The sequence below is a fragment of the Poromitra crassiceps genome, assembly GCF_964638095.1.
Source record: "Poromitra crassiceps genome assembly, chromosome: 5".
Taxonomy (NCBI): domain Eukaryota; kingdom Metazoa; phylum Chordata; class Actinopteri; order Beryciformes; family Melamphaidae; genus Poromitra; species Poromitra crassiceps.
The window spans coordinates 62131355-62159229 of record NC_139642.1 but is presented as its reverse complement, the minus strand read 5'-3'; the positions used below and the strand labels follow the sequence as shown (position 1 = coordinate 62159229).

The 27875-nt window shown below is 43.0% G+C and overlaps 1 protein-coding gene across 1 annotated transcript; it reads left to right on the top strand.

The window, feature by feature from the left end:
• Window positions 1-419: 419 nt before the first annotated feature.
• LOC310776676 (NACHT, LRR and PYD domains-containing protein 12-like) lies at window positions 420-26675 on the top strand (the record flags this gene model as incomplete). The annotated part of the gene is made up of 13 exons (XM_083636838.1): window positions 420-436; window positions 610-838; window positions 1082-2960; window positions 3150-3323; window positions 3735-3920; window positions 5120-5293; window positions 5782-5961; window positions 6875-7048; window positions 7628-7789; window positions 8303-8476; window positions 16053-16226; window positions 25870-25916; window positions 26140-26675. The coding sequence occupies exons 1-13, from the start codon at window positions 434-436 to the stop codon at window positions 26673-26675; spliced, it is 4092 nt and encodes a 1363-aa protein (XP_083492964.1). The 5' UTR covers window positions 420-433.
• Between the last annotated feature and the right edge of the window lie 1200 nt (window positions 26676-27875).

Here is a 27875-nt window from a genome sequence, read left to right as displayed (position 1 = left end):
TCGATAGTAAGGGTTGGTGCAAAAGTAAATGTTTTTGATGTGGAGCACATAGTTTAGGCTCGACTGTCTGCTGTAGGACCTCGCATTGCCTAAAGAGAGACGTGAAATTTCATGACGAGTGCCAGGGTTGTAATGTATGATGAATAATGCATTTGTTCTTGTACTACTTGAGTTGTGAGTACTTTCGACAAAGTCTCATGAAAATAACAAATGTCTTGAAGAATGACAGACCTGACACAACACACCTGTGTGTGTGTGTGTGTGTGTGTGTGTGTGTGTGTGTGTGTGTGTGTGTGTGTGTGTGTGTGTGTGTGTGTGTGTTGTTATCTGGAGACCTAAAACTTCATGTTTTCACCACAGAGTTCACCAGCAAAGGACAGTCCCCAGTAGTCAGTCTGCCCAGGAGCATCAAACAGACCTGGACTCCATATTTATGGTGTGTACATATAGAACAACAATTTTTACTTCAGCAACAAAGAAAATGCAGAACTGTTCTAGTCATTGTAGACTCCATGCTGCACTCTTTAGACCAGTGCTTTCCAAGATGGATTTGATGTTGTGTTCCACGATTTTAATATGAAACTAATTTATATTAGTATTCTGTTCCAGCATCTTGAGGAGAACATTGTCACTTTTGTGAAAAATGAGCTAAGAATGTTCCAGAAAGTTCTGAGTCCAGATGAACCAGAATGCTCAGAGAGTCGGAAGGAGGATGAGGAGGTGGTGGACAGTGAGGAGGAAGAGCAGAGGAGGACCCGAAGAAAGGCTTTTCTAAACATCACACTGCTCTTCCTGAGGAGAATGAAGCAGGAGGAGCTGGCCGACTCTCTGGAGAGCAGTAAGAGGCTTTAACCACTTTAACATAATGGAAAAAGGAAGTTAAGAGGAAATAGAAGCTGTTTACTTTTCCAAAATCTGCTGTAAATATGCTGTGCACATCTGCATCAGATCTATACAATTATTCTGGGCTGCACACATTGTCAGAACATGTTTGTCTGCTACTGATTTGCTGAATAGATAGTGTGAAAATATATACATCCATACTGAAATCCATTCGTTTTCATGTTGTTTCTTAATTCAGAAACTCTTGCTATCATCTGCCAACATCAACTCAAATCTGATCTGAAGGAGAAGATTCAGTGTGTGTTTGAGAGCATTGCTAAAGCAGGAAACCCGACACTTCTGGATCAGACAACACTTTATATCACAGAGGGAGGTAGTGGAGAGGTCAATGATGAACATGACGTCGGACAGATTGAAGCAGCATTCAGGAAACCAGTGAGACCAGAAACAACAATCAAATGTGAAGACATCTTTAAACCATTACCTGGAAGAGACAAACCAACCAGAACAGTGATGACAAAGGGAGTGGCTGGCATTGAGAAAACTGCCTTAACACAGAAGTTCACTCTGGACTGGGCTGAAGACAAAGCCAACCAGGATATACAGTTCATATTTCCATTCACTTTCCGAGAGCTGAATCTGCTGAAAGATAAAAAGTACAGCTTGGTGGAACTTCTTCATCACTTCTTTCCTGAGACCAAAGAAGCAGGAATCTGCAGGTTTGACGAGTTCAAGGTTGTGTTCATCTTTGACGGTCTGGATGAGTGTCGACTTCCTCTAGACTTCAACAAGAATGAGATCCTGACTGATGTTACCGAGTCGGCCTCAGTGGATGTGCTGGTGACAAACCTCATCAAAGGGAATCTGCTTCCCTCTGCTCACCTCTGGACAACCACACGACCTACAGCAGACAATCAGATTCCTCCTGAGTGTGTTGATGTGGTGACAGAGGTGAGAGGCTTCACTGACGGACAGATGGAGGAGTACTTCAGGAAGAGATTCAGTGATGAGGAGCAGGCCAGCAGAGTAATCTCCCACATCAAAACTTCACGAATCCTCCACATCATGTGCCACATCCCAGTCTTCTGCTGGATCACTGCTACAGTTCTGGAGCATGTGTTGAACACCAGAGAGAGAGGAGACCTGCCCAAGACCCTGACTGAGATGTATATCCACTTCCTGGTGGTTCAGTCCAAACAGGCGAACTTCAAGTATCATGGGACAGCTGAGACAGATCCACACTGGACTATAGAGAGCAGGGAGATTATTCTCTCATTGGGAAAACTGGCTTTTGAGCAGCTGAAAAAAGGCAATCTGATATTCTATGAAGCTGACCTGAAAGAGTGTGGCATTGACATCAGAGCAGCCTCAGTGTACTCACGCAGATTCACGCAGATCTTTAAAGAAGAGTGTGGGCTGTGTCTGGACAAGGTCTTCTGCTTTGTCCATCTGAGCATTCAGGAGTTTCTGGCAGCTGTTCATGTCATCAATTCATTCATTGACTCTGGTGGCAATCTGCTGTCAGAACCACAGTCATGGACATGGTCTGGACTATTAAGTGCTGTGGACAAAGCTTCATTCATCGACTCTGGTCTCAATCTGCTGTCAGAACCACAGTCATGGACGTGGTCTGGACTATTAAGACAACCATTCAAAGCAACACACCCCTGCCAGAGTGCTGTGGACAAGGCCTTACAGAGTCCAAATGGACACCTGGACTTGTTTCTCTGCTTCCTCCTGGGTCTTTCACTGGAGACCAATCAGACTCTCCTACGAGGCCTGCTGACACAGACAGGAAGTAGCTCACAGACGAATCAGGAAACAGTCCAGTACATCAAGAGGAAGATCAGGGAGAATCCATGTCCAGAGAGAAGCATCAATCTGTTCCACTGTCTGAATGAGCTGAATGACCATTCTCTAGTGGAGGAGATCCAACAGCACCTGAGATCAGAAAGTCGCTCCATAATCAAAATCAACCCAGCTCACTGGTCAGCTCTGGCCTTCATCTTACTGACATCAGAAGAGCAGCTGGATGTGTTTGACCTGAAGAGATACTCTGCTTCAGAAGAGGCTCTTCTGAGGCTACTGCCAGTGATCAAAACCTCGAAAAAGGCTGTGTAAGTGCATAGAAAACTTGATAGGTTCAATTCTGTATACTAAATCTAATATTCAGATAAAAAACTATATATGTTATAGCTATTGTCTTTATTACTAATTCTCCTTTAGGCTGAGTCGCAGTAAAAAAAACTGAAACTAAACTAAAACATCAACATAGAGAATAACATTTTCTTATCATGTCCATCAAGGCTGAGCGGCTGTGGTCTGTCAGAGAGAAGCTGTGGAGCTCTGGCCTCACTTCTCAGCTCCCAGTCCTCTAGTCTGAGGGAGCTGGACCTGAGTAACAACGACCTGCAGGATTCAGGAGTGAAGATGCTCTCGGCTGGACTGGAGAGTCCACACTGTGGACTGGAAACTCTCAGGTATGGTCCATTTAAAGTTTATTTATATTGATGTGACACATTTCTCCAAACTAAGTGCTCTCAAAACAGTGTCTCAGGTCTGGATTCCTGGATTTGCAAAGGGTCAACCCTGCAAATTTTAGATCAGGATTTCAATGTTATTTTACATTGGCATTTCTTCTTTCAATTTAATTTACACTGGGAAAATTTTGGGGAATTTCCCTGCATTTGTTTAATTGTGATCAAACTAAAAGTTGGATGTGAAATTCACATACACATCAGCTACAGCACCATGCAAAGTATGCTCTAACCTCGGCTTTTAGATAAATGTCATCATCATTATCATTAGTAACCTGAAAGAAAAACACAGACATCAACATTAAAATATAGGATAATAACATTTTATTATCTTATTGCTTTATGTCCAATAAGGCTGAATGTCTGTAAACTTCAAGGAGACGCTTCAAAGAGAAGCTGTGAAGCCCTGGCTTCAGTTCTCAACTCTCAGTCCACTAGTCTGAGAGAGCTGGACCTGAGTAATAACGACCTGCAGGATTCAGGGGTAGAGCTGCTGTCTGCTGGACTGAATAGTCCACACTGCAGACTGGAAACTCACAGGTAAGATCCATTTGCAATTTTTTCAATTGATTTTACCCATTTAACTAAGGTATGTGGTCTCAAAACAGCCCTGTGTATCTCAACATCATAATTTATGGAGAAAATACATACCGGAAGTGATTTCCTGAAGAAAACCGGAAGCTCCATCTATGTGTTTTGCTTTGTAAATTATTTCTCATAATTGTATGTTATTATTTCATAACCCTGTGAATGCACGAGTCACAACATGTACATAGGAGTACATGAGAACATTTTGGCGCTGTTGGAATGTGTATTTGGTGTCCTAATGGGTGTAGGCTAGCCCGATACCACAGACTACCAGATGTTTGTGCTAAGCTAACTAGGACGTGTAACTGTTTTTCTATAGCATGCACAGAGAAGAGGGATCTACTGTATCTTCTCATTTTACTATTGGGAATATGGCAAATAAGCTAATCTCACAAAATGTGTTAATTTCACAAGAAGACTTCCACATGTGGCTTACCTGTTGTGAACATATATCAATGACCTCCCCTTTGTATGCAAGGGCATTGAGACCCTGATGTAAGGTGATGACACAGTTCTGTTCGGGAAAACCTCTGAGATAGTCGCTGCCAAACTAACTGCAGATTTGGAAAAAGTTGCTGAGTGGCTCAGTTCATCACGCCTTACCCTGAACACAGAGAAAACGGCAGGTGTGTAGTGCTGTGGATTTAACCAACGCATTAAACGCACTCACGCATCAGCCGTTTAACATTTTGTGGGCGTTCCCAGACATGCGGACTGTCTCTATATGCACTTTGTAAAGATTTAGATCGACTTATGATTATTTTATTTTATTTGACCTTTTTTACTATGTACTATTATGCTCTGTGTACTGTCCTTGTCCTATGTACAGTATCTAATTTTCTGTTTTTTGATACGGTGTCAATGTTCTATGTTCATAGAACTACAGATGGAAATTAGCTTCTTGCTAAATCTGGTGCACCCATCTCTTTGTTTACTGAAAAATGATTGTGCACACTGTCCTTTATAAACAACATAAACTAAAATAAATTGATGTCTCTAGTGAGAAGCAAACCAGCAGCCCTGGCATTGTTAGTGCATACCAAGTATTATTATAGTACTGAGATAAAGTTTGTTACTAGTAGTAGTAATAATCTGAAGGGGAAAAAACACAACATTGAGAATAATCTTTTTATCTGTTCATGTCCATTAAGGCTGAGTGGCTGTAAGCTGTCAGAGAGAAGCTGTGAAGCTCTGGCCTCAGTTCTCAGCTCCCAGTCCTCTAGTCTGAGAGAGCTGGACCTGAGTAACAACGACCTGCAGGATTCAGGAGTGAAGCTGTTGTCTGCTGGATTGGAGAGTCCACACTGTAGACTGGAGACCCTGAGGTAAGATCAGGCTGATACTTTTGTGTATGAATTTGTATGCATCTGTGTTCTGTTTTTTTATATCATTTGTGTGTTGGTTTTGTACATTTTCTGCATTGATCACACATTCAATAATTTCATGGTTAAAACATATACAATGTATTGTTTTATTCATCTTCTTTTCTGCTCTGTTCGCTTTCATCCTAATAAAGTTATATTAGAATTCAGTTGACCTTTCACCATAAGCACCACCATACTGCTGTGACATCAGGTGTGTTCATGCCGGCAAACAGAGCTCCCAGTCGGAAAGTGTTTCACTGCTCTAAATAATTTAATAATTATGCTTCGTCATGTTCTGAGCCTGCCCCGCCTGCACACATGATATTTTCATAATTTGCCAACCCAGAACGCGGGTTCTGGGTGACCGGCGCATCACTATTGCTTACTGACAGTGAGTCACTCTGTAAAGATAAAATATGATGGTAAAATGTTTTTATTAATTTTGTCAGGTTGAATCAAACCAATCTCACAGAGAAATGCTGTAAGAAGTTCTCATCAGTTCTAAGCTCCCAGTCCTCTAATCTGAGAAAGCTAGACCTGAGTAACAACAGCCTGCAGGATTCAGGAGTGGAGTTGCTCTCTGCTGGACTGTGTCCACTGAGTCCTCACTGTAGACTGGAGACTCTCAGGTAAGTTCTGTTTACACTTTCAATCAATTGATTTGACACATTTTTCCAAACTAACATCTGCACTCTCAAAACAGATTCTCAGGTCAGGAATCCTGAATCAGAAAAGTGCAAGTTTACATCAGAATGTCAAAGCCATTTTACATCTTCAAAGCTCTTAGCGCAAAGTAATTGCATGCATGCTGATGATAGGAGAATGCCATCTTTGTCCCCGAATTTAGCGCGGACATGCCTGGTTTGCCATGTGCCTACCCCATCCATGTCCAGTACAATTATAACAGGCATAAAGGTAATAGCACAGCAAGGAGGATACAAATGTGCTTGTGCACCCCCTTAATTTGCATTGCGCGCAGCATTTAACGAGCTCAAAAAAGCACAAACGCTATATGAGTAATTTTCATGGAATGTTCTTTTAGAGTATGGGCTTAAGAAGCCTCTAACAACAGAACTAACTTCTGTACTGGACGCTCCAACATGGTTAGTTTACCAAGGCGCTCACCGTTCTTGTTAAGTCTCCTTACAAGACAATTTGTACCATCTACAGCCTGTAAGACGCTTGAGAGTCACTATTCACCTCTTGCCAACAGTCACCCACTAGTAGATTTCTCATCTGCAAGTGCCAACACTAGCTTGTGGTGATGTTGTGAGGATACTATCATCCAGCAAGATACTGTACAGTACAGGGTACGCCACGACATCCTTTAGATTTTAGATTTATTTATTCACCTCAATGTCTCCTCAATACGCATTATAGGCAAACACAAAAGTCATGTAATACACAGTGCTAAGCAAACAAGGAACCATAGGATCAAAAAGTAAACAGAGTATGCAGCATAAATCAAGCATTTTATATAAATAAGGTTAAAGGTTAAAATATAACAGAATAACACTTTTTTATCTATTCATGTCCATTAAGGCTGAGTGGCTGTCAACTGTCAGAGAGAAGCTGTGAAGCTCTGGCCTTAGTTCTCAGGTCTCAGTCCTCTAATCTGAGAGAGCTGGACCTGAGTAACAACAACCTGCAGGATTCAGAAGTGAAGCTGCTCTCTGCTGGACTGGAGAGTCCACACTGTAGAGTGAAGACTCTCAGGTAAGATCCGGTTATGATTATTTTGTGTGCAACAATCTTGTAACTGTTAATTGCATACTCTTTTTGTAGGTCTTTGTGTTATACTTTTTTGTATTATTTGTGTGTGCCTTTTTCTGCATTGATCAAACATTCAGTCTTTTCAAATGGTTTAAACCCCATATATAAAAGAACAAGTATTATATTTAATTTATCTTATTTTCTACTCTGTTCATTTTAATTATATTATAGTGTGTATTTACGTCCTGTTAATAGCTTACTTAAAACCTTAATCAGCCTACTTACAGTACACAAAAGGAGGTAGGGTACAAAAGTATTGTAGAGTACGGAACAAACAAAACAAATACGACAACAAATTTTGGCATTCCTTCAAAACCATACAAATTAATATTTCCCTTTGCTTTGTTTTATCAAATTATTCATGTACTATGTAGATGAAAGTAACAAATCACTCAAAATACCTGCTAAACTAATTTTCAACCTTCTTTTGCTCATTGCCAACAATGTGCAACAGCAACATGTGAAGGGTTTCTGCAGGCCACCACACATGTAATGGGAAACATTTTTCATTCATTTTGTCAGGTTGAATCAAAACAAGCTCACAGAGAAATGCTGTAAGAAGTTGTCATTAGTTCTCAGCTCCCAGTCCTCTAATCTGAGAGAGCTGGACCTGAGTAACAACGACCTCCAGGATCCAGGAGTGGAGCTGCTCTCGAGTCCATTCTGCAGACTGGAAACTCTCAAGTAAGATATAGTTACTGGTTTATTCAATTGATTTGACACATTTCTTCAAACTAAGGTATGCACTCTCAAAAAAGTATCTCAGGTCAGGATCCCAGAATCTGCAAAGGGCGACCCTGCAGGTATTACATCAGAATTGCAAAGCTATTTTAAAAATTGTCTGCCTTTTTGAATTTCAATTTCATTGGGAGAGAGAGAGACGACACAGAGATGGAGACAGAGAGGGGGAGAGAGAGGGAAAGCAAAAAAGAGAGGGGGAGAGAGAGAGCATGCACATTGCACACAGCTGCTGTGTGCAATGTGCATGCTCTCTCTCCCCCTCTTTCTCGCTTTCCCTCTCTCTCCCCCTCTTCTTTCAGATGGATCAAGTTTATCATTAGTAATAATCTGAAAGAGAAAGTCGGACAACATTGAGATTAAAATCTACTGTGAGAGAGAGAGAGAGCAGAATTTTATCCGGCCATAGCTATGCTGTGTAAGAGAATAACAGTTTCTTATGTGTTTATGTCCATTAAGGCTGAGGGACTGTCAGCTGTCAAAGAGAAGCTGTGAAGCTCTGGCCTCAGTTCTCAGCTCCCAATCTTCTTGTCTGAAAGAGCTGGACCTGAGTAACAACAACCTGCATGATTCAGGTTTGAAGCTCCTGTCTGCTGGACTAAAGAGTCTACACTGTAGACTGGAGACTCTCAGGTAAGTTATTTCTTTTATTCAATTGACACATTTCTCTAAACATGTTCTCATCCCAGCTAGGGCATCAAATTCCATCACTTTGTCACAACCCTTGCCGTCACTTTTTAACTGTAACTTTCTCAATGCCCTGGGTACCCTTTCTCACCCTTTCAATGCCACAGGACACACCTTTATGGCACCATAACGGTTGTGTTTAAGCACCTAAAACAACTTGGTTAAGGTTAAGCAGATTGGAAAAATTTAAATATGTTCCATTTCACATTTCTAGATATGTGAATAATTAACATTATACACCTCATAGAACTGCCGCCTTGAATGTAATGACTTGAATTTAAGTAGGTCAAAGTCATTCCCGACCTGCAACTTTCTGGTCACAAGAGAGACCTTGCTCGAATCCAAACCCAAATCCTAACCCCAACCAAGTTGCTTATGTCCTCAACCAATGTTTTACTTGCCTAAACCCAACTAAAAGTTAATTTTGTTTCATAAACCCAAACATTTTACTTGGCTAAAGCCAACCAAGTGGTCTTGCTGGCCTAAACCTAACCGCCGAATCAAGCCGTGGCTGCCTTGGCACCTTACTGGGCCGAACCAGGCTGGTAGCCACGAGTCGCGGTAGCCAAGGCTCCTGCAACTCGCTACCGAGCCAAGTTGATGGCCACAGTTGGTACCCAGGGAGTAGTCGTGGCTCCTCTGAGGCAAGGGAGGTGGTTACTTTGCCTGGTTCAAGCAAGTAACAAGGAAGAGCCAGTGTCTGTGCTGGAGGACCAGACATGATATGAAATGTATTTTCATTCAGAAATGTTCATATTTTACATTTTCGTTGATTCTAGAAATGTACGGTTTGGGTTAGGGTTAGGGTTAAATAAGAAAAATGTGAAATGTAGAATTACCAGCCAACACTGGTGCCCTGGGGCCCTTTGTCTTATACTCTGCCTATGGAGCAGATCACTGGGTCAACATACCTGTCAACATTGGACTGTGAAAAAGAGGATGTTCCCCCACCCCCATATAACCCTACACCACAAATTTGTAGAATAAATACAAGAATGTAAAGTAAATTACTTTTAAATTAGTCTTAAATTCATAACTCACAGTAAAAATAAATAATAAAATTAAATGAAATAAACATCCGAAATGTACAAACGATGTGATCAAAAGTCAGCATCTAAAATTTGCATCACAAAAAATGAAAAAGAAATGGTCTTGGCCACTAGCATGGCCATTTGCTTTGCTGACTTGCTCAGCATCCGACATAGCTCTCATGAGGAACGTGAACATGTTAGCAGTTCCCCTCTGTGCTTCCACTTGTTTGTGTTTGGCATGTTTAGCAAGTTTGCCAACGTAATTTTTCCAGACATAGCTTGTAAAATGCATGGTATTTGCAGGTGTGGCTAGCAGTTACAAATGATAAGGTCTCACACCAATTGGACTGAAATTTGGTAGTGTATCTCTTCTTCTTGGGCCCTGTTTCATCCATTTCCATGGCAAAGCGAGCAGAGCCCTTTGACTGTATACAGTACTATGGCAGAGTGCCTCACCCAAGAGCGAGCGCAGTGATGCCATGCCTCACTCGTCACTGCCTCTGGATTGGGTTGCCAAGTACCATGATACATCTTAGTTAAAATTGGCTAAGTGGGTTTCAGGTGCATGGTGTCAGAAACAATTTGTGACAGAAGTGATGTCACTCAACTGAAGTGATGTCATCAGTGATGTCACTTGAGCAAATGTGATGTCATCAGTGATGTAATAAATCCTTCCTGGCTGAGGCTATGTGGTGGGAGTATAGAGAGCCGCAGGAACGAGTCCGGAAATCATCGATGCTAACACTCCTGGTTCTTCACTGTTTTCCCCTATGGGATTTTTGAATGGGTTTTTGGCGCGATGCTTCTAATAAGGTCTCTGGGCAACACAAGCTTAATCAAACGCGAACCAGTGTTTAGTAATATCATCTTCACACATGAGGACCACTTTTATGAGTTTTGAAGCTTTTACGTGCCGTTAAAAGGGCGGCTAGCTAGCAAACGGCTAAATGAGACTACACTGTTGAATCGACGGGGATATTATACGTCAATAACGTCATCACTTCAAAGGACGAACACGGAAATTCTCTTTCCCTCACCTGGTTCAGCCCGTGGTAATCAGTGCACAGCAGCGCACACATCAACAACAGTCCAGGTTGAGTGGTGACGTGATGGGGAAGCCTACACTGTGTGTAGTTCTGGATTATTTTAGCACAAGCTTTTTACTCCTAGGGCTCCATTTACGCTTTAAAACTCATGAAAGTGGTCCTCATGTGTGAAGATTATCCGGCTGAACACTGGTTCGCGTTTGATTAAGCTTGCGTTGCCCAGAGACCTTATATGAAGCATCGCGGCAAAAACCCATTCAAAAATCCCATAGACAGAAACAGTGAAGAACCAGGAAGTCCAGGACTTCCGCGTTCTGACTACAAACATACGTCATCCCTGCGGCTCTCTATAAGTAGGGAGCAGAGGACAAGGGGAAGTTTCTCCAGAGTCTGGGCTCTGTCTGTGGTGGTGTCAGTCACGATTTGTGATGGAAGTGATGTTGTAGAAAAGGGTCCATAATGGCCCACCGTCAGGCCTGTTCTTGGGGCAGTTGATGCCCACGAGCCGGCGCGCCAACGACGTAATGACGATGACACCGCCGTGACATCATCAATGATGACGTCAGAGTTCACCTGTGAGGTCATCGGCGATGTCAGGCGGTCTAGGCTGATTGTGATGGCAGACGGGACTTTACGGGGTCACCGATGATGTCATAGCATAGAGTTCACCTGTGAGGTCATCGGCGATGTCAGACATAACATATATAACAAGGTGTTCTGTGACGTGGTATACCTATACTTCCTTCCTTTTCTTCTACTTCATAATGTCTACCCTTCCCACGGCAAAATCCGAATCTGACCCATCACTCTTGAATCCTGGCTGCCTTACAACCAGCCAGGCCACGAGTGGTATTCCTTCAACCGCGTCCGAGGACCGACATCTCTGTGATTCTAACCGATCACAGCCCGTGAGCCCTCAACTACGATCCAGCACACTTCACACCGAGGCAAGCCCACAAGCTTCCTCACAGATGTCATCAGTGATATCAGCTAAACAATTGTGATATCATCAGTGATGTGATCACGAGCAATTGTGATGTCATCAGTGATGTAATAAATTATTTCTGGCTGAGCCTATCAGGGCTTAAAATTCACTTTTCAAACTAGGGGGGAATTCCCCCCTTATGTTCTTCAGATGGGGGGGATTTCTAGATTTTGGGGGGAATCTATAGACTTTGGGGGGGATTTTTTCAGGCGATACTATAACGACAAATACCTGCTTCTCCTGTCCAATAAGCGATAATACTGTAATTTCACATTTTTATTCCTCCGCCGGCGATAGCCAGGCCGGAGGCATTATGGATCCGGGTTGTCCGTCCGTCCGTATGTACGTACGTCCGTACGATGTTTGTTAACGCAATATCTGAGGAATGCCTTGATGGAATTTCATCAAATTTGCCTCAAACTTAGACTTAGACTCAAGGATGATCTGATTCAATTTTGGTGGTCAAAGGTCAAGGTCACTGTGACCTCTCAAATGCCATTTTCCAGCTTGTTAACGCGATATCTCACGAATGCCTTGACGGAATTTCATCAAATTTGCCTCAAACATCGACTTGGACTCAAGGATGAACTGATTAGCTTTTGGTGGTCAAAGGTCAAAGGCCAAGGTCACTGTGACCTCTCGAACGCCATTTTCAAGTTTGTTAGCGCAACATCTCAGAAATGCCTTGACGGAGTTTCATCAAATTTGCCTCAAACATCGACTTGGACTCAAGGACGAACTGATTAGATTTTTATGGTCAAAGGTCAAGGTCACTGTGACCTCACGAATGCCATTCCCAAGTTTGTCAAAGCGATATCTCAAGAACGGCTTGATGGAATTTCTGCCAATTTGGCTCAAACGTCGACTTGGGCGTGAGGATGAATGGATTACATTTTGGTGATCAAAGGTCAAGGTCACTGTGACCTCTCCAACGCCATTTTGAAGCTTGTTAACACCATATCTCAGGAATGCCTTGACGGAATTTCATCAAATTTGCCTCAAACATTAACTTGGCCTCAAGGATGAACTGATTACATTTTGGTGGTCAAAGTTCAAGGTCACTGTGACCTCACAAACGCCATTCCCAACTTGGTTAAGGCAATATCTCAAGAAAGGCTTGATATAATTTCTTCTGATTTGGCTCAAACATCGACTTGGACGCAAGGATGAACTGATTCCATTTTGGTTATCAAAGGTCAAGGTCACTGTGACCTCTCGAATGCCATTTTCAAGCTTGGTAACGCGATATCTCAGGAATGTCTTGATAGAATTTCTTCGAATTTGCCTCAAGCGTCCACTTGGACTCAACTTGGATGAACTGATTACATTTTGGTGGTCAAAGTTCAAGGTCACTGTGACCTCACACACCCAATTTCCAAGCTCTGTAACGCAACATCACAGGAGCGCCTTGACGGAATTTCTTCCAATTTGCCTCAAATGGCGATTTGGACTCAAGAATGAACTAATGGCGGAGGCATAAGTCCGCGTTGCGGTCGTTCTAGTTGTATTTAAAAAAGGAAGTAGTTTATGCACACCTGAGTCTAAATTACTATGGCCTTTGTCGTGTTTCTTCTGCAGATTAAGCCATAGGCTTTTGGTTCTTTTTTTTTCTTTTTTTTTCTCCCCCCCCCCCCCCCGATTTTTTATCCCATCTTTATCCCCCATTAGTGCTAATTTAATTTATTAATCCTGGTTGCTACTCCACCCTCTGCAGATCTGGGGAGAGCCGCAGATCTGGGGAGAGCCGAAACTGGCTCCATGCTTCCTCCGACACATGGGCAGTTAGCCAGCCGCTTCTTTTCACCTGACAGGGGAAGCTTCACCGGTAGGACATAGCACGTGGGAGGTTCACGCTATTCCAACCAGTTCCCCTCCCTCCGAACAGGCGCCCTTAACGACCAGAGGAGGAACCACATTAGCAACCAGGATATTGCATGTTTTTGGTGAGGGATTCCTATATGAAGGAAACCCCCATGGGGCATGGGGAGAACATGCAAACTCCACACAGAAAGGCCCTTTTGACGACCCCACCCGGGCGGTGGGCACTCGAGGACATACGGACGGGCACGCATTCCTTCAGCGCTCACAGCATCCCAGGCGAGAATCGAACCCAGGACCTTCTAGCTGGGAGGCGACAGCTCTACCACTGAGCCACCAACTGAGCCACCAACCAACCAGAGTTCTATTGAAGTGACTATAACCATCTGTGTGTCGTTTCACTTTTTATTGAAAATGCATCCACCAGATTTTCACGGCTGCTTTATGAGAAACGCCATTTGAGTGGCTAGTGCGACAACATCGTTGACATCACTGGCACTCGGCCTAAGGAGGATTAACGTTATTAATTACCGTCATTATCGATATCAGATTCTTCATCGTCAATAACGTAACGCTAAACATCACTGACACTGACGTTACTCGTGTTGACGTTTCAGCTAGAAGTGCCTTGTTGTTCGACTTGTCCTGTTTGTTTTTTCTGAGTGGGTCCCCCTTCTGAGGACTAGTTTTCCTTTTTAGCCAGCGATCTATCATGTTTGCAAGCAGCTGTCTACCCACCGAGAAATCAGCAGAGGTGCGTTGATGTCAAGAGGGATGCGATATTTCTTTCCCTTTTCTCCCCATGATGGCGAAGGCTAGGCGAAGCCATGACCCGCCCCTCTCTGACTGATTAATGTCAGGTGTGCCTGATCACTGTTGTTGTGACTGCAGCAGTAAGGCACACCTGACATTAATCAGTTCATCCAATAGTGTAGGACAGGAAACCAAGATGCCCTACTCATTTCAGGAAGTAGTGGAGTTGTGCAAGTAGTCTATTGGGATCACTGGAAAAAAAATTCTAATAACCGCCCCCGGCTGTTATTGGAAGACCGGCGCTTATGTGCAAAATTGCGATTGACCCCAGGCATTTATTGGAGACCCGGCGGCAATTGGGGACCAGGCCCTTATTGGAAGTTTTACGGTATACTAAAGAACATCTACCTACGTACCGTGTGTGTGTGTGTGTGTGTGTGTTTTTTTTTATTTTTTTTATTTAAAAGGATCCCCATTAGCCGCCGCCGAAACGACCGCTAGTCTTCCTGGGGTCCAAACACAATACACATTACGTTACAAGCAATTGTAAACTTAGACAGTAAAGTGTAGTAGTAAAATACCATATTAAAATTATAAGAAATAGTAAATGCATTGCAATACAGTAAAGTGCAGTAGTAAAATACTATATTAAAATGATAAGAAATAGTAAATGCATTGCAATACAGGAAAATCACAGAAAAACATAGTAAAAACCGATACAAAATAGGATAGGAAAACAACAATAGTTTGGTCAGCTAGTTATGTAGCTGGCCTATTGCGCAGACATAAACTGATCTAAAAAGACACTGTACTAATCAAAACATAAAATTTAAAGTTGTGTCAAAGTGTAATCCCGACCATCAAAGTGTGTTTGCTGGTGTTTGTGAGTGCAGATGGGATCTTAACTTCCTTTTAAAGCCAACCCTTCCATGAATGGAGGAAATATTTCCTGGTAGACAATTCCAGGCCATTGTAGATCTGTATATGACAGTCTTCTTCATATAGTTGGTGTTGGGTCTAGGCAAAATCAGTTGACCCCTACTTACCCCTCTGGTGGAGTGTGTGTGAGTGCTTGAGCTATAAATAATGCTGTTGAAAAGAAAACCAGGAGTTTGGGAGTGAATAACTTTGTGAAAATGTACACACACACACACACAAAATGTGTGATTGATTGATTGATTGATTTTTATTTATGGATATAGAGAAGACAATTTACAAAGGAAATTCCAAAGGATAACATGTTAAAGTGAGAACACTTATTTCCAACATGGTCCCTGCTGTTTTAGGACAGAACGCACAACACATAACATGTAAAAAGTCAGTCATATCAATATACAATTTCTAATCAATATACCATTTCTTATCCGTAACCAGACACCTAAAATCATTAAAACAAAAAACAAAACAAAAACATGAAAATCGGCAACAATTTCAGAGAACCAAATCCAAGAACAAAAACAACAATATCACGAATTAAAAACACTGTTTTGCTGGCGGCAAAACCTGTCCTCTAGCTGGCCACATTACTCCAAAGATGATCCCGGGCCTGCCTTCTAAAAACACCTCTAGACTCTGACAGCTTGATACCTAGGGGAAGGCTGTTCCACAGCAAGGACCCAGTATAAAAAAAAGAGCTTCGAGCTGCTACACTATTCACTCGTGGTACCTTGCATGAGCGCACACTAGCCCTGGTGTTGTGACCATGCTGGGTATGGACCATTGTTATCTGTGAGCCCAGATACATGGGGGCAGTACCATTGATGTTATACATATGCTTTAGCTTTAGCTGTTCAATCCTAAACTCAACAGGCAACAAAATGTGTGTGTGTGTGTGTGTGTGTGTGTGTGTGTGTGTGTGTGTGTGTGTGTGTGTGTGTGTGTGTGTGCAGGCTGTCAGGCTGTATGCTTTCAGAGGATGGCTGTGCTTCTCTGGCCTCAGCTCTGAGCTCCAACCCCTCCCATCTGAGAGAGCTGGACCTGAGTTACAATCATCCAGGAGCCTCGGGAATGAAGCTGCTCTTTGCTGGACTGGAGGATCCACACTGGCGACTGGACTCTCTCAGGTATGGAGAGTCAACATAAAGTGATCAAGTTCACTTAAAACTTGATTTGTGACTCCATTCTTTGTTATAACGTTTACTTAAACAAAAGTATGAGGAAAAAAGGCACAGTAAAGGACATGTTCAAAGCCACAGTCAAAACTAATTTGTACTCTAGCTCAACAGTTTCTCTCTATAGACCATATTCACAGCATCTTGGAATGACGTCACCAGCTGGTTGGGAAGCCAGAGGCTCTCATCTAAACCCATTGGTAACCATGTCTGAACATGGAGCAGTAGACCAAAAATTTGAGTTCTGCCACACGTATTTCATTTGATCACATCGATAAATGGGCAGATGAATGTGTACAGGATTCAAAAAAAGGGCTACAGCAACTGGATCAAGTCTTATATTCACGATATTCAAGGAAGCGCAACCGATGCTCTAAATCAGGGGTCTCAAACTCACGGCCCGCGGGCTGCATGCGGCCCGCCGGCGCCCCCTGTGTGGCCCGCGATGGAATTGCAAAATAATTTTTTTTTTTTTTTTTTTTTTACAATGCACCTGAACGCAACATGCAAGATACCCGCTGAATAAGTTTCCAAATGTTCATGTCATTTTGGCCAATACTCCACTTCTGTTATATGTTATATCGTCTGTCCAGAAAAAAAAGTCACTTAAAGCAGCTACGAGCAACTTTTTCGATTGTTATTAAACAGTATAAATTTAATATCAATGCATCACATCTTACCTCTAATAGTCGACGAGACCAAAGCCGTGTGTATCTGAGATTGCTCCCTTAGGTGATTATTAAGTCTATAGTCTGTCTAAACTCGCGCCAACAGGGGGCTCTCTAGAGCGACCGGACCGGGTAACCCAGAAGTGAAACGCGGAAGTGAAACCAGGAAGTGAAACGCAGCTGCCTTTTTACGCCGTTTGCGCTGCCTAGCAACATAACATAAACAATGTGAACGCCACGCATACTCGCGGGAACATCTCTCGTTATATTCTAACAGGTTTTTTGGAAGTTATTTTGTGGTTATGGCCGAAGTGGCTGCTTTCAATTCCTGATCTGCCCTGGCTACAGACACACTAACACTGGCCGATTCACTCGGGGTTCAAGCGAGACTACTCTGCGTTGGTATCGTCGACTATTAGAGGTAAGATGTGATGCATTGATATTAAATTTATACTGTTTAATAACAATCGAAAAAGTTGCTCGTAGCTGCTTTAAGCAACATCAGCCTTTCAGCCAACACAGTGGCAGAGCGGATTACTGAGCTGTCAAGTGACATTTATGATCAGTTCTAATTCTAGCTGGAGTTCCAAGGGACAGTTGAAAATTAACACTGCCTAATTTAGTAATGTGCATTGTCCCTAAAAAAAGAAAACAAAGTCCCTCAAATAAACAAATAAATTGTTAATGTAAAAAATAGATTGTCCCTCAAATAAATGAATAAATTGTTAATGTTGAGAATTCGAACGGTTGCATTTTTCTCTCTTTTTTTTAAATACATGAAGTGGCCCCCTTGTGACAAGACTGGACACTCAGCGGCCCCCAGGTCATTTGAGTTTGAGACCCCTGTTCTAAATTGTAAACTGCAGTACACCCTCGCACCACTGAGCTCCGAACCGATACATCCGGCTGTGGAGCAGTTGAACCCGAAATGACAGAGCCGAAGAAGCCTGTGTTTGAGCTTAAACTTAGGCACTGGCATCTGAATAAGGGCTTGGTATTGGAAACTACGCAATATTTGGGAATACCATGGCACCCAAATCTTGGATAACATTGTCAGAGCTGACACCTCCGACAACTTTAGTAGCGCTAACATTGACGCTAGTATTAGCATCTTTGCTAGCTAGGTTAGCATGACAGTGGTGCAGGCTGCACACGACATACACGTTATCAATCACAATTAAACTCTAACCCATTCTTAGCCTACCTTGATGAGGTTAGGGGTGACAGATGACTCGCCTGACTGGTCTCTCATGGACCCCTTGCATGGGATCTCAGGCACATTTCTCACGAGCACATAAGCACATTATGCGGCTGGTAGCTACGTTGTAATGTCGAATTCCGATATATATTGTAGCGTTCCTGGTATTGAAGAGGCAGAGGCTTCTTGCTGGTACAGGGTTCTTTATTCACAGTTATTCATATTTCCAACTCTTGGCGGTTGTCACGCTCATAGCTAGCTGCTTCTCTCTAGGCGGTATCCGGAGACTGCCCCCGCATGCTCAGTCTCCCCCGGAAGTCTCCCACAAGCATAGTGTTCCCCCCAGTAACACTCCCCCATATCAGTTCCTATCTGTAGTCGAGACACTTCCATTGCTCACCACTGTATGTGTAACACTGATTCCCTACAATATGTACCATATGTTTTTTTGTTTTGGTGTGTGTGTGTGTGTTTGAGTGAGCATGTTTCTTTGTCTTGTTGTCTTGTTATTGTTATGAAAAATCTAAAATAAAATATTGGAGGAAAAAATCACAATAAAACTCTACTCACCTCCGACACAATATTGTTATCCAAGATTTGGGTGCCATGGTATTCCCAAATATTGCGTCGCTTCCAATACCGAGCCATTATTCACATACCAGTGCCTAAATTTAAGCTCAAACACAGCCTTCTTCGGCTGTGTCATTTCGGGTTCAACTGCTCCACAGCGACGGATTGGTGCTCAGTGGTGTGAGGGTGTACTGCAGTTTACAATTTAGACCATCGGCTGTGCTTCCTTGAATATCGTGGATATAAGACTCAAGTCCAGTTGCTGTAGCCCTTTTTTTTTATCCCGTTGTTATGCCCCTGTCTAGGGGTACCTGGACACAACATGAAATGAGCCCATCCTCCCCAGATCTCAAAATCAGCCACCAGAACACAGTTGGTTGGGTGTAAGGAATAACAATTAATTTATTAGAAAACAATTAAGAAACAAACAAGGGTTTTCAATAACACGGATCAAAATAAACTAAAACTGGAGTTTAGCTTCAGAGTAGACCAAAGCCAAAAAGGTACTAACTAAAGGATTAAATCTTACCTAACAAAATAAGAAGAAAACCAAAAGATATCAGCTTACCCCCTAACTACTAAAACAAGAGAAAAAGGGGGTTAAACTTAAATGGCAGCCTACTCCTACAGCTCCAGCAAATCATAATCTAACAAAGATCCAGTGTGGCTGGTTGGGATCAGGGAAGAATGGGTTATGGCCTTGCGCGCACCAGTGTCTGTGGTCTGGTCCCTTTTGAAGGCTGGGCCTTCCCACCTCCAACCAATCACTGCTCCTGATTACACATAAGGCTCTTTCACACACAGATCGCGCAAAAATTGCCATTTAGGAGTCCCGTAAAGCCAGCCGCCTCGCCACAGAAATTGCTTTCTCACAGAGCCAAGCAGCACGGCCACATTACCGTGCTGCTGTGTACTTTCAGGTGAAATCCCCTGCTCCCGGATTGAAAGGCGAGCGGAGGGATTTCCTGCTCCTCCTAGCCCAAATGTATATTTTCATAGGTTAGTGTAGCCTAGGCTACTGTATGATGAACGAATTAATTCAACAAGACTTCCCTCCTAGTCCGCTGAGCAGGGAGGATAGTACACTCGCATGGTGGGCGGGCAGATCGATATGGTGTCCTACTACAATTGGAACGATACACGACCGCCCGCATATCAAACAGCTGCAGTCTGCATAACGTTCGTCGGGGGAATAGTATAGGCTATAAATGCACATGACTACTTAACGTTAGTAGTTTTTGTAAGGGAATGCACAGAGCTGATTTCGAGAGGGAATAACCTCAGACCAACTCGCCACAGACAGCTATCGCCCTCTGAAGCTTATTATTATATCCGTTAATTGTAGCCTACCTACTAATGTCAACATCGTTTGAGCATAAAGCCTAACCGCACGGAGCATTCCTCCTGGCGTCCCTGCAGTCATGATTGTATAGGCTACTTTTTAGGCTGGTGCTTGCACTGGCCTATAGGACCATGTGTGTCCCAATCGCTGCACACACGGCTTCACACACGACTCCTGGCACCCTTTCATCAAGATGGGCTTTTACTTTGAAATTTGTTTTATTTGACGAATGTCCGGTTTCGGACTTCCTGTCTGCCCTGATCTGATCGTTCAGCTTGACAGAGTCGCTCACGGCCGCAGAGGGTCCATGTTAACGTTACACGCGACGCAACAAATAAACAAACACACATTTCCCAGTGTCTCTGGACATCAACAGTAGCGGGAGACGTCTCCCCTTCCAGCAAATATACATGAATGTTATGCGTAAGGAACATGGACATCTTACCGCGAGGCAGCTAGAGAGCTAAGATAAGTAGCTAACAGCTGAGCTAAGTAGGCTATAACTAGCGTGTTAGCCGATCAGAAAAGCATGTAAACAGCGGTGAGATCTCCTTTATTAAAGTATGCAACCATTTCCAATGAACAAATGGCATGTAGCCTTTAACTTTAAAACAAAACAATGTGCTTCTGCTTACTTCTTACATTCAACTCTGTATGGCAGTGAGTGCACAGTGCAACACCAGTGGCATGTAGCCCTCAAGTATTTAAAACAAAAACAATGGTGCTTCTGCTGCTTACTTAGCCTACATTCAACTTTTTATGGCAGACCTGTTCAAAGAATTCAAGGTGGGTTCATTCTTTCAAACGGTGTAAAATAACACGTTTAACAACATATCAAACGGACCTTATCCTGTCACATTAGCTGGCAATGCATTGTGTAACCAAAAAACGTTTGGCTAACGTTAACGTTAACGTGTTTTGTAATGGAATCTTTATGGGACTCGGCTAATACCTGGAACAGCGTTAGCTAGCATAGTGTAGCACATGTGCAATGCAAATGGAATCATTATGGAACTATGGCTAAGTTCGACTATTAGCCGTGTCCCATAATGATTCCATTACAAATATTGCATTGCACACGTGACATGTTATTTTACTAATGTAACGTCCGAGCGGATACGAACTTAGGACCCCTGGCTCAGACCCATGCACTGCGCAACACCTTAACCACTCGAGCTAAAGGGCCAGCCCGATAGCCGGAGTGGGAGTGAAGCCGTGCATTTCTGACCCTTACACTAAAAATAATACATTTTACCATCATTTCAAGTAGAATGATACCACCCAAGCAAGAATATTTAAAGTGTTTCAAGTGCTTTATTGAAATATTTGGACCATATAATGATAATACAATTATCTCAACCTTAAAAGGTTACATATAGGTGCCAAAAAGCCATAAATTCACATCAAAGAACAAAGAAAAACTACAATTATAATTCAAGTTTAAACAAAGTAAGTGTGCAGCTGCAGCATTGCACCGGCCGTATGCCAGGTTTCGACCTGGCCTTGTTTTACTTTCACTCCTGCACTTTCTTGATACATGAGGTGATTTCCCCTGTAATTTTTTTTATGAATGAGCAGACCATTCGCACCTTTTCCGGCTCGCTGCGACGACCTTTCAAGTGGAGGCGGGTTGCCAGGTAACCCGGCGCTGTTACTACCTCCCGTTGCGGGACAAAAGGCGTAAAACAATTGTCCACCAAAGCGCGTTCACGACTTTCACATCGGAGGCGCTAATCCTATTTTCCGTGCATTTTTCGGCTTTCAAGGCCGGTGTGAAAGAGCCTATACACTCACATACACATCTGGAACCCATTCACACAATCACTCAGACAATCAGGGGAGGGAAACACAAGCAATTAATGAAAATCAAACTACATAAACCCAAAATACGACAACAGTCGTAACACCTCCTTTCCCCAAGAATTAGGCATCCCCCTAAGATGCCCAATATCAATACAAGTGAAAGAGTGGAACAGTGCGGCAATTTCATTATATAGGCTATACAAAAATGAATCTCCTAGTTAAAAATTTGGTCTAGTTTTTTTTTTTTTGTCGGTGTAGACTTGCACCGTAGGCTACTTACTTAAACACACTAATGGACGAAAATACTGTTGGACGAAACACGCTATTGCAAAACAAGCTATTGTAAAGGCACATATTCTCTAGCACAGACTGGATACCACCGATTACACACAAACAGTATTTGGCTCCCGTCTGTGTCTTTTTGAACGAGCCTTTTTAGGGGACGGTCGCGAATCGCCACCTCCAGACTCAAACCAGACACAGACTAGGCGTAACCTGGACAAAATCACCAGACCACGAGGGATACACTCCAAACCAATGTCTGATTTGGTGACGGGAAACATCCTTTCCAATAGAAACGAAGCTCAACAAAACAGACGTACGGACCTTTCTCGAATCACATGTAAACTCAGCTGTCACAGACCAAATCCATTCACTGAGTTTAACATGCTACCACAGAATATAAGAAGAAACAACGAGAGCTCACTCACCTAAGTTAATCATAAACTCCGACAGATCCACAACTTCACACATTTTACAAGCCTTGCACGCGCGTAATCGCGCACCTGAGAAACACAGTTGGCTCAAACGAGGCGACACGGGCACACAGAAACATAAAACTTTGGGTGAAGCACACTTTTCCTCCGGCTAAATCTTACAAAACATCCGAAATGTAACGAAAATGGAGATCCACATCCCCATTATGCACAGGCTGAGGGTCAGAGAGAGGACTGTTGTTTTCTCCTGATAACAGGACAGTTACCAATCAAATGGCCAGACTCATGACAATAGAAACACTCACGCTCTCACCAAAAGCCGGAGATGCGTTTTTACGCGCAACATTTGGTGACATATTACACGCAGGCATGAAGTCTTGACCACGCGAGACTGGCAGAGCGAAGTGCCTACTGCCCAGGTGGACTATCTCGTCGAAAGGGCCTTTCTGTGTGGAGTTTGCATGTTCTCCCCGTACCCCCCAGGGGGTTCCTCCGTACATAACCCCCCACTAAAAACATGCAGAAGATCGTCAGCCGACCAGTGACGACAACATCTGAAGTTGGTCCCTGGGCGCTGGAAATAAAAACCGACCACTGCTCCTGGCCTGCCCCCTGGAGGAAAGGACAAGCCTGGATGGGTCAAATGCAGAGGACATATTTCACCGGCCACCGTCAGCATGAGTGTGTGTTGTGGCCGCATGCATGTGTTGTAGTGTGTTCGTGTGACAATAAAGACGGGCTTGTCCGTCTGAAATCGTGTTTTTAAAGTCCTCCAGCGAGATCAACTCTCTCATCCCCTCCACAGTTTTAACACTACATGCCTGGCACCACTTATCAAACAACACTCTTCTCGCGCGCAAATTCAACATACGACTGATTGGCAGTTTTCTCACCATTTCTAAAACGTTGTCTGTAGGCTTCAGGCACAAGTTCATAAGCCTGCAACACTGTTTTTTTCAACAGCTGATAATCCTGACTTTGCTCAATGGACAAACTCGCACAGACTTCCTGGGCTTTCCCAACAAGTTTGCACTGTAATAGAAGTGACCAGAACTCTGTGGGCCATTTTAATGTAGTGGCTATGCGCTCAAAAGCGCTGAAATAGGCATCCACCTCAGACTCACGAAACTGTGGCACTAAACCGATGTGCTTACTGAGATCAAACGCCGGGACAGAGCTGCTTGTGCCTTGATGGAATGATTGGACGGGGGTGGAGACCACAGGTGCTCCCCGTTCCAACTCAAGAGCTCTGACGTGGAGATGCATGGCCTGCACCTCTAGCTCTCTGTTCTTCCTCTCCGCCTCCTTTATCTGGAGGGTCATTTGGAGATCCTCACTAGCCAAACCCCCAGCAAGTTCACGGGAGGGACCGGACCCCACACCAGCAACGAACACACCAGCAGCCTCCGCCACTTTCGCGTCCGCCCCTGATGTATCAGATCTGCGATCCCCCTCTCCCCTGCTGCCAATGAGGGAGGCTGAGGCAGCACACCTTTTTCCACCAGCACATCACACAGCTTATTTTTCACCTCTGCCTTCCGGGCACTGTAAAGCACATCAACTTTAAAAAGTAATTTTTTCTACATTTATCAATTGTGGCCCACGAAGGACTGTCCACAAATTAATCTACTAACTCCATTGTAAAATAAAAGCCTACACAGACAAAAACTGCCAAACAGAAGTATGAAAAACTACTTACCATAACTTACCATAATGCGAGAAGAACAAATGGACGAGCCCCCAATTTCATGTTATGCCCTTGTCTAGGGGTACCTGGACACAACATAATGAGCCCATCCTCCCCAGATCTCAAAATCAGCCACTAGACACCAGTTGGTTGTGTGCAAGGAATAACAATTAATTTATTAGAAAACAATTAAGAAACAAACAAGGGTTTTCAATAACACAGATCAAAATAAACTAAAACTGGAGTTTAGCTTCAGAGTAGGCCAAAGCCAAAAAGGTACTAACTAAAGGATTAAATCTTACCTAACAACATAAGAAGAAAACCAAAAGACATCAGCTTACCTCCCAAACTACTAAAACAGGAGAAAAAGGGGGTTAAACTTAAATGGCAGGCTACTCCTACAGCTCCAGCAAATCATAATCTAACAAAGATCCAGTGTGGCTGGTTGGGATCAGGGAAGAATGGGTTATGGCCCTGCGCGCACCAGCGTCTGGTGGTCTGGTCTCTTATGAAGGCTGGGCCTTCCCACCTCCAACCAATCACTGCTCCTGATTACACATACACTCACATACACACCTGGAACCCATTCACACAATCACTCAGACAATCAGGGGAGGGAAACACAAGCAATTAATGAAAATCAAACTACATAAACCCAAAATACGACAGCAGTCGTAACACCGTACACATTCATCTGCCCATTTATCGATGTGATCAAATGAAATTGGTGTGACAGAACTCAAACCTTTGGTCTACTGCTCCATGTTCAGACGGGTTATCAATGGTTTTAGATGACAGCCTCTCTGGCTTCCCAACCAGCTGGTGACGTCATTCCAAGAGAGCTGAGCAGAGCTGTGAATATGGTCTATTGAAGGAAAATGTAAAGGCACAATCCACTGATGTTTCTCCACTGGCATGGCACACAATTGAGATTTTTTGTAGAAATGTTGAATTGCCCTGTCAAATTACCTACTTTACAGCCATTTGCAATTGTGCTGCATGTTATTTAGGATATTTACGGTAGTCTCACCCTCTGATTGGTTGCCTTCCATGGCAGCAGCAGAACAATCTAGTAAGATGCCACTATCTTACTAGATTGCTCTGCTGCACTGCCATGGAAGGCAACCAATCAGGCAGAGAGTGGTCACTACCGTAAATATCCTAAATACATGGCTCTGGGCAGCAGAAAGCAGATGAAAGATGCCAGCGCGGAAGACAGAGGACCGTGCTGTGTATCTTGTATAGTGCTTTCATTTCAATGTCCTGATTTTGGAAGGAATAATGTTACATTTGTATGTGCGTGTCATTCATCTTGGTGTGGCCCACTGATTGACAAGCAAAATTTTAAATGGCACTTCATATCAAAAAGGTTGCCGACCCCTGATCTAAGGCAATATAAACAATGTGTTATACAATTAAATCCCAATTATTATAAATATTAATCAAGACACTCAATAAATGTATATAATCTAAATATATTTTAACAATAAAGTTTAATAGTGGATATGAGTCATGTATGGTAAATCATAAAATCACTTTTCAAGGATATGAAGGTTATTTGTTTCCATTATGAAGACATTATGCTGGTCTGACTTTATTTAACACCCACAGTGTGGACTATGATGGAATGCAGATGTTGAAACCAGGTCTGAGCAAGTGTAAGTGTGTCTTCAGTTTATATTCATGAAAATAAAGCAGCACACATTCAGTTTCTTTGTATGTGACATCTACAGGATTTATTCAAATGCTAGTGTGAAAAAAGATGGCTGACAAAATGTGTCATGATGAAATTGAAATAATGAACAGTCAATCAGTTCATGAATCAACAGATAATACACAATGAGAAACTGCTGCTGTATTGAGTCTTGTTCTCTCCATCAGATGCATGTGAACTCACACTGGACCCAAACACATCACACAGACACCTCATCCTGTCTGAAGACAACAGAAAGGTGACAGTGGTGAGAGAGGAGCAGAAATATCGTGATCACCCAGAGAGATTTGACTGGCATCAACAGCTGCTGTGTAGAAATGATCTGACTGGTCGCTGTTACTGGGAGGTTGAGTGGAAAGGAACGGTTCATATAGGTGTGACTTACAGAGGTATTGGAAGGAGAGGAGAGGGTGATGACTGCAGGCTTGGAGGGAGTGAAAACTCCTGGAGTCTGATCTGCTCTGATAATAGTTACACTGCCTGTCACAATAACAGAGAAACACCTGTACATCCCCCCTCCTCCTCTGGCTCTAAGAGAGTAGCAGTGTATCTGGACTGGCCTGCTGGCTCTCTATCCTTCTACACAGTTTCCTCTGACACACTGATCCACCTACACACCTTCCACTCCACATTCACTGAGCCACTCTACCCTGGGTTTTGGCTTGGCCTTTGGTGTGGTTCCTCAGTGTCTCTTGTCAGATAGAGGGTGGAGAGCGAAACACTGAGACGGCTGATCAAAGACAGCTGCTGACATGATAGTTCACTCTGGACAGGAATACAAGTTCACACATCTTAATCTAAGTGAGGAATTGAAAAACATCATTAGCTGGCTGTCTCTAAATAGATTGTCTTTGTACCTTGGCAAAACTGAATCTATATTATTGGGTTCTAAAATTAGGCTATGATGGACCTCAGAGCTCAACATTACAGGGGGTGACACTCAGATTGCCGCCAAAACATGTTAAATCAGGCCTATTCAACTGTGTGTAGTTGAATAGCCCTGTGTTAAATACTTAGGCTGTGAGTTAGAGATCCCTGAGTGGTGAGATTATGGGACAAATAGTTATTATAGCGGACAACCAGAAAATCACATTCCTGGCACATAAGGCCTTTCTCATGAATCAGGAAACCCGTAAAATATTAGCAGCAGCTTTGATACAGCCTCACTTTGACTATGCCTGTACTACATGATACAGCAACGCCGCCAAGGGAATAAAAACTAAACTTCAAACAGTTCAAAATAAACTAATCAGCGTGGTATTAAGTGCCTTGGCCTGAATTTAAGACAAAAGAAAATAGAGTACGGCAGTTGAAATTGAGGCTTACTTACAAAATCCTGCAAGGTAATGGGCCAAAGTATTTTAGAAATGATTTACGCTGGTTAAGGACTCTCATGTTTATTCTACTAGGGGCAGGGCCACAGATATTGCGCCAGGTAGATTTAAGACCTGTTCAGGACAGTATACCTTTCTATATATGGCAGCAGCAATGTGGAATAGGTTTCCATGTAAAAAAAAAAACAGTCAATCTTACCTCAGTTTTAAAAGTAAATGTGGTAAATGGATGGCTGAAGAGGGTTGAGGTAGGACTTTGGAATGTATATTATTATTTAATGTTTGTGTGTATATATAATATGTACTGATGCCTGTTCTTTGTTGTATTGTTTTATATGTCTGAGACCAGGACAAACAAATGGAAACTAGTCTGTGACTTAATTGTGTCTATCCTTGATGTTTTCTTGAGATGCAAATGTCTTTTTATTTCATGTTTTTAACTTAAAGGGACAGCTCACCTCAAAATCCAAAATACATGTTTTTCCTCTCACCTGTAGTGCTATTCATCCATCTATATCGTTTTGTGTTAGTTGCCTGAGTTTTGGAGATATCGGCCGTAGAGATGGCTG